This window comes from Lotus japonicus, chromosome 2 (genome assembly GCF_012489685.1).
Source record: "Lotus japonicus ecotype B-129 chromosome 2, LjGifu_v1.2".
Lineage (NCBI taxonomy): Eukaryota > Viridiplantae > Streptophyta > Magnoliopsida > Fabales > Fabaceae > Lotus > Lotus japonicus.
The window spans coordinates 79,080,982-79,089,227 of record NC_080042.1 but is presented as its reverse complement, the minus strand read 5'-3'; the positions used below and the strand labels follow the sequence as shown (position 1 = coordinate 79,089,227).

The 8,246-nt window shown below is 31.9% G+C and overlaps 1 protein-coding gene across 1 annotated transcript; it reads left to right on the top strand.

The window, feature by feature from the left end:
• The first annotated feature begins 5,886 nt into the window (after positions 1 to 5,886).
• LOC130739959 (uncharacterized) lies at positions 5,887 to 7,781 on the top strand. The gene is made up of 3 exons (XM_057592436.1): positions 5,887 to 6,449; positions 6,752 to 6,903; positions 7,429 to 7,781. Exons 1-3 carry the CDS (start codon positions 6,182 to 6,184, stop codon positions 7,534 to 7,536), a joined length of 528 nt encoding a protein of 175 aa, XP_057448419.1. The 5' UTR covers positions 5,887 to 6,181; the 3' UTR covers positions 7,537 to 7,781.
• The last annotated feature ends 465 nt before the right edge of the window (positions 7,782 to 8,246 follow it).

Below are 8,246 nucleotides of genomic sequence, written 5' to 3'. Positions count from 1 at the left end.
ATAAACATAAAATTTCGTTTGTTTTTATTCTGATTATCTTATCTTTATAAAAATGGAATATATATAAAGCACTAAATGAGAATTCAAATTTCAAAATTATTTTAATTATGAATCCTTTTTAAAATAAATCAGGTATCAAATATTTTGTAAAAAAAATTAAAATTAAAAATGTGATATAGAAAATTAACTTATGACTAAAAGTTTGTTCCTATTAGATGCAAAACTAGTCAACAAATTAAATAAATTATTAATCAAAATAAATCAACCTTTCGAATATTCAGATAAATACGTGTGTGTGTGTGAGAGAGAGAGAGACAGAGAGTATAGAAATGTCATGTCGAGATTAGATAACAATAATATTTATATTTAAATTACATGATTAAAAGCTCTCATGGGGAGGAAAATTTTACTTGAAAATACTTCTACATAAACTTCAATATAAAATTAATTTTAATAATATTTCATTTGTTTACAATATAATATTATGTTAATTTTTTGTACATAATAATATAGTCCATTTTCATTTTTCGTGAAAATTGCAGAGACAAAATTATCCTACGGGGAAGAACATTTTAACAAGAAAATACTTTCATGTTAAACCTAATAGAAAAATAAATTTTATATAATTTAAGTATATTTTTATAATTTTTAAAATGATTTTATGGTTAAAATATATAAAAAGTGTTTGAAATTTTGGAGATTGTGTGATATTCTTTGTGCTTTTGTTTTGTTGAGTAGTCATAATTTTTAGACTCTTAATTATAGCAAGTAAATATCAATTTTGTTATCTTTCAAAAAAATTGTTAAGAATGATTGATACATGCCTAAATTATAATATCAAAATTTGGCATGCAACGCACGGGTAAGAAACATTAATACTTATTTAATGGGGAGAAAGTTTTTCCATGAAATACTTCTAGATAAAAAATTATTATAAAAATAAATTTTAATAAGATTTCATCGGTTTATAATATAGTTTCACACTAATTTTGTACTACATAACAATATTGTCCACTTTTATTTTTTTTTATACAAATTACAGGGGAAAACCTCTCTTACAGGGAGGAAAAAAAAACTTTATTTCTTAAACCTAATAAAAAATAATTTTTCATATAATTCAAGTATATTTGTCATAATTTTTAAAATAGTCTTAGAGGTAAAATATATAAGAGTTTGTGAAATTTTGGAGATTGTGTGATATTTGTTGTGGTAATTTTTTTTTTAGTGGTTATATTTTTTTAGTTTCTTAATTCGAATTTCTAACAGCTAAAAAATCAAAACAGGAGATGACATAGACAAACACATATCAGCAGAACTTTCTGACCCCATACTATATCCAAAGCTATATAAGGCGGTTTCGTCTTACATGGTTTACGGGGCCATGTGGTGTCATTTATCCGAAATCTGTTTGCATGGTGGATTGCAAGTGTTCTAAGCATTTTCCAAAAAAAAAAAACATACTTGCACCACTATTGATGACGATGGATTCCCTATATATAAGAGAAGGAAAACTGAAATTACTGTCTTAAAAAAATGTGTTCCTCTTGACAATGGGTAACTTTATTTCGTTGTTAGCAAGATGACTATTACATCTTATAAGTTGATGAACATCTGATGCAAAATTATTATTGTCGGTTTAAGGTTCGTTCTATTTCCTTTACAATTAAATAAATCTTTGTTGATTAAGTCAAGTATGTACACAGTCTAATATATATATATATATATATATATATATATATATATATATAGAGGATGTATCTTATGAGAAATGTGATCTTACGTGAGAAAATAAGAATAAATCACGACCGTTAGATCTAATTATGAATGGTCTAGATTAAAACATGAAGTCATGTGACTTTTTTAAACGGTCGTGATTTATTCTTATTTTCTCACGTAAGATCACTTTTCTCAAAAGATACATCCCCTATATATATATATCATAAATTTTGTAGGTACCTTGCATTATTGGCTAAAACTTGGATGACTAGAAATAAACGCAGTGATGTCATAATTTATGATTTATCTTTCACAATCATGATTTGTGCTACTATCACATTCTTTGTTTTCCATGAATAATATGTGTTTATCGTCTGCTTTATTGGTGATTCCTTATATTTATGATTTGGACTATTGTGTACATGTTCATGAAGAATGTGAAACAAGTTCATCTTGAACTCAATCAGTCTTAGAAGAGAAGTCTTTTTGTCCACTTTGCTTAGCATTTCAGACTCTTCATCATATATTTCATATGCTGTTCAATATATTTAAAAAAATCAAGATATTGATTAATGTATCTTATACAACAAACATATTCCCCGTGCAACGCACGAGTAAAAAAATACTAGTAAAATATATTAAAAATATTAATGAGATATCTTAAATTTCTCGTTGTTAAAAATATAAAGAAATATTTTATTTTATTTTATTTGAATATTGTGTAAATTATGGATAACAATAATGCTAAGTGTTATCATGACAAATCAAAGATATTTTGTTTGCGAGGATTAGTGATTAGTTTGTGTTGATTATTGGTGCCTTATAAACAATAGGTACGAACGTTCTTGTAAAGAGGGCATGGCCCTCCAAAATCACGATCGATATGTTGACAGATTACTAGATAGGGTAATTTTATTCCGAAGAACTTATTCATGATTACAAGGCTAGTTTGAAAAATAATTCTCGAGCTGATAACCTAAGGTTTGACCCCTTTAGCTAGATAAAAGAATATTCTCATATATGAATCATCGATCTTTATTAAGATAGATGTTTGTATGAGCAAATATGATAGTGTTTTTCAATTCTCATTCTCTTAAGAATCAAATAAGAGAAAATCATAATCTTAACTTTTTTTCTCCCCTCTGAATTTCATTCCTACCATTTCCTCCTCAAGCAAAAAGATAGGTGTTTGTTCCATTACCTTAAACATTTCATCCAAAATCATGAGGTTGAATGTTCACTTCTCATTTATAAGAACTAAGCACATTTTATGACTAACCATTTATCATTTATTATGAGAACCCGCGGATGATTGACGAGTATTGATGATGATACTTTGGTGATTATTGGTGATGGATACTCTAGTGTTATCATAAAAAAGAGATCAATGTAAAACATACGATATCATACAGTTACACTTTGATTTAATTTCTTGGTACCAATTAAAAATTAATAAGAGAGAAATTCAGCCAAACATGATTTTCGAGATATATGATATATATCTCAGATTCACAGCCATCATGTATTGATTGTACTGAACTTGTATCAGACACCAGACTGTAAAAAATTCTGTACTCCTTGGTACTTGACTGTCCCTAAAAACACCATGGCTTCTGCTTTTTCCTCCACCACTCTCTTGCTACCATTTTGATCATGATCAGGATATCAGATACATAGATTCATATAGTACTGCTCTGGCAGATTATAAATTTATTATTTGGAAGTGCTTTTTGGATGGATGATTTTGTTTTTTTCATGGGGGGGAAGAATGTAGAGAAAGCAACATTTTGCTCATCTCATCTCATATGTCCTTTATTAATCCAACAAAACAACAACTAGTCCCCACCAAGAAGAACCTTTCAGAGTCCAATGTTTGGTATGGGATTTTAAATAAAATTGGGGAATGTTCAAAAGGCATGGTACAAGCCATACAAAACCTGAATTTGGTACCCCTCACAAGTTGCAAATATGAAAACCATTATTGAGATTGAATTCCACCAACTACTATATTTAATTAAAAACATGTCCTAACATTACAATATTCAGACCCACAATAAATATGAATTAATGGCTGCCGTATTGATGGCCACAAAGGGCTAAGACTCTTATACTAAAATAAATGAATAGTAAAGTTTAGTCCCCTACACAAGTCATGTTTCAACAAGAAACTGGTTCTCTCATCATTTAATATTGGAGCCAAAATTTCACACCAGCACCTCACATGGCTTACATGGACTGACATATTATGCAGAGATGTTTACACACATGTGAATCAGAAGATGAAAATTTCAAACCTTGGGGCTCTCATATAGTTAAAGAAATATCAGATTCACACAAGAGTCAAGGATCTTCAGCAAGATCATCTCTTTTGTCTTTAAGGAATGGTTCATCCCAAGATATAGACAATTTGCTGAACAAAAAATAGAAACTAATTATCTTATGTCAATTAGAAGCAATTTGCTGACAACTTTTGGGGGCCCTTCATAACCATTACCCGATAGGCCATGTTATGTTCAATTTAACACTAATAATACTTAGACATATAAACAATGTAGATATTCAATAGACACCTCATTTTTCTCTCTATCTCTTTCTTCTATTATATATCAGATTCATTACTTCTCCCTTGTCTCATTTCTCACTTTGGGCGTATGTTGCATGTCTGCACTACGCGGATGTCTACAAATCATTTTTCTTAATTTTATTTCATGAAGTAAGGTTGTAGGCTTGTAGCAGTAAATTACATTAAAATTTTAAATCCATATGGAAAAGGGGATCAAGGCATTCTCACTACAGAACATGAGTTCTATAGCTATGCTAAATTTCTAGTGTTTTCCTCAGCGTAGCTAGGATTATGGAGAAATTATGATATAGTAGAGTACAACTTCCTCAGATCACTTATTGTCAAAGTACTCAAGATATGCACAAATTTTTGCTTCATCAATCAATGTGGATTCTCAAATCTATCATTTATTGTTACTCTGAGTGAGCTATGTATCAGGTTGTCATTAGCTCCAAACTATTTAATTGAAAATCTTATAGCTTGCTCCAAATTGTAGATTACATATGATGATTGATAAGGACCCTTAAAGCCGTCTAAAAAGATTATTTAATCTCAATTCAGCATTGATAATTACAAATGGTTTACAATGATTTGGTCCAAACCACTTTCAACGGTACGATAAGGATAATAAAGCTTGTAAGGGCCTAGCTTCGAAATAAAGTTCACATATAGTGGTTGGACTGGTTGCACTGCACAAACATATATATTTTTATACAACCATTAACCATGTAATCATGTATGAATAAGTATATCAATTATTTGCTAAGGAATCGGTCACTTCAGAGCTACTTAAATTGCTTTGGAGTTTGGACTATGAAGCATTCAAGAAAAGTAGTGCAATGTGACATGATGCCATTTTATTATATTCTCACGGAAGATAATGGTGCTTATCTTTGCCAATTAAGCACTAATCTTTCAGAATATGTACGAAGGAATGATTCCATAAAGTTGTAAATGAAAAATTACCATTATCCTAGTTCCTATAATTACCTTCTTTCTCTCTTCTCCTAATTTCCTTTGCATTTTCTAGAATCTAGACAAGAACCAAAAACAAACAGGACATGCAGGTTTCTGTGATGCGGATAAGATGGTGCTGTGTCCTTGTCCAATGTCCACTCAAAAGAATCTTATTCAAACGCATGCACGCTTTCAATAGCAAATTCTATTTTATTTTTATCATCATTTTCTTATTTTTTATTAGTAGTTAGCAAAGATAATACTTAAGACTCCATTTGTCTTACCTGAAATGCAAGTCTTAACCGCGTAGACATCGCTCAACATATCAGTCCAATTTTCATCATCTTCACGTCTCTCCACGTGGCACTCCCACGAGTTCAAGAGGCTGGTGCCGGTGCTAATTAATCACTTCTTCATCTTAATCAATATTAAAACCAATACCATCAACCGTACTGATTATCTTAGTCTAAACATATGTCTTAGAGTTCGAATTGTATTACATACTCAGTTGAGTTTTGTCATTTATAATGATTTTACAAGCTCGAACATGATTGACTCATTGAAGAATACGTGAAGATAAAAATATTAAAATTGATAAAAAAAACCTTTAAGTTGGAACATTATGGTTGCTAGATTGACAATTATTAACAACAACAAGGTTCACAATATTTTTGTCATGCACCTACCTATGTGTTTTTAAGGTCAAATATTTGGCTTAAATTGACTAGCCTAGTTGAGAAGGGAAGGGCTTAGACCTTAGTGAGAGAGGTAGAGTCTAAGAATCTGTTTTTACTATATCTGTGGGGTGCTAGTAGGAGTTGTACTGATAGAGACTTTTGCAGCTTTGCTTACTTCACCTTCTTCATTCATTCACTCATTCATTCTCCCTTATCTCTCCCATTCTTTTCCTTCTCTTTTTGTTTGCTGAGAGAGAACAATACATAGATGGGGAATTGCCAAGCTGTGGATGCTGCAGTGCTTGTGATCCAGCACCCAGGTGGGAAGATAGAAAGGATGTATTGGCCAATCACTGCAAGTGAGGTCATGAAAACTAACCCAGGTCACTATGTGTCTTTGATAATCCCATTGCCTGTGACAGAACAAGAACAGAGGAATCAAGAGCAGAAATCAGTTCGTTTCACACGTGTCAAGCTTCTGCGTCCTAATGAGACTCTCAATCTTGGACATGCTTACAGGCTCATCACTACTCAAGGTATGTCAGATCCTTCTGGTTAATTTCTATTGAATTCCTTCTGTCCATGTTTGTATACACAATTGAAAACCACAGTGAGACTAAAATCATGGTTGACAGTCACCGAAGTAAGGGAAATTGCTTTCGTCCACCGTAATTTTGTCTTCACATTTTCCACTGTGTACTCAGACATGCAGGGTGATGTGCTAGTAATCATGTGAAAAGGGTTAATTGCTGTTTTAATTTGGAAGGGTCTGTGTTTGTTTGTGTATTTTTCATATTCTGAGACTTTCTCCTTCTTCTTCTTCTGTTTCTGGTTTAAGAGGTCATGAAGGTGTTGAAAGCAAAGAAGAATGCAAAGACCAAGAAGCCACAGGCAGAGACAATTGAGAAACCACAGACAGAAAAGAAGAGTTCAGGTTGTGAGTCTCAGACAGCAGGGGACTCTGTCTCAGGAAATACAAATACAAATCAGGTATATAATCATATTCTCATATCAATAGTCATTTTCTCTTTTCCCCTTTAAATTAACCTCTATTCCATGAATAATATTCTAGTATGAATTTTTTATTTATTTAATCAACCCCAACAGTGAATCTTCTAATTACTTGATCCAGTACTTCACATAACATGGCACATGGTCCATAAGTGCTGAATCCTGGTTTATGTATAAATCTTTTAACAAAATAGATATGAATACTAGGATGGCATCCCAAACTTGTGATTCTAGAATTCGATTTAGGTCTAACTCTCGACCCCGAAAGTTGGCTCAAGGGAGGATTGTTCTACCATTTATAAAGACTTATTTGGTCATATTTTTGAACTACAAGACTTCTCCATAATTTCTTTTGAACCAAGGAAGTGGAAATGAGGATCATCATATTTTTTACAAGAAATTAAATGTTTGTAAATACAAATTTTATCTTCAATTTTAGAGGTTTGCATCTTCATCATCAATTAGTGTTGATTACTGATCTAAACTGCATATTGAATTTTCCAGGGAATGAGAGCAGAGAGACAGAGGCAAAGGGGATCAGCAAATCCTGCTGTAGTGAGATCAAAATCCTGGCGCCCCTCTTTACAAAGCATTTCTGAGTTTACAAGTTGACTGGTGCAAAATTGTAACATGCATAGTGGCTATAGAAAATTATCTGCATGTTCCTCCTTGATGATTCCTTTCACATGTATGGGAATGGAAATTCAACAGAGCTTTGAACCAAGATTTATCTTTCATCACCAAGAAGGGGGGAAAAGAATAGCATGTTTGTATAGCACAACAAGAAGGGGAAAAAAGTAATGAATGTAAAAATCTATGAGAAGTGAGTTTTGTGACTGAAATAGTTAGTTGCAACATCCAAATCTTCATTTTAGATATTAGCAAATGAGCAATTGTTAAGTATAAACAGAACTCTTTTTTTCTTAAAAAAAAAAAACTATAAAAGTGGAAATTACGTTTGAGTGTCCAACACTGCTCTTGGTAATTTGCCAGGACCTCCGTACTCCGGGAATTTGGTTTGACACCCCACCTATTGGGTTTCGCACCCCACTTTATTAAAACGGGAATTTAAATTCCGATTTTAATACGAAAAAAACGGAAATTAAAAAACCGTTATGTATTTTAGCATATGTGGCACATTTTCAACTGTTCATTGCATATAAAAAACAAATCGGAATTTTAAATTCCGTTTTGAAAACGGAAATTAAATTTCCGTATTGAATACATGGGGTGCCAAACCCAATAGGTGGGGTGCCAAACCCAAATCCCCCATACTCCTTGTACAAACAAACACAAAATGTCTGTTCTCAAACCAAAACTAG

What these genes read in the sequence shown, in the direction of transcription:
- LOC130739959 (XM_057592436.1), top strand. Translation starts at nt 6,182, where the DNA reads ATGGGGAATTGCCAAGCTGTGGATGCTGCAGTGCTTGTGATCCAGCAC. An exon ending in CAGGCTCATCACTACTCAAG is followed by an intron (nt 6,450 to 6,751) that starts GTATGTCAGATC and finishes TTCTGGTTTAAG; the next exon opens with AGGTCATGAAGGTGTTGAAA. An exon ending in GAAATACAAATACAAATCAG is followed by an intron (nt 6,904 to 7,428) that starts GTATATAATCAT and finishes TGAATTTTCCAG; the next exon opens with GGAATGAGAGCAGAGAGACA.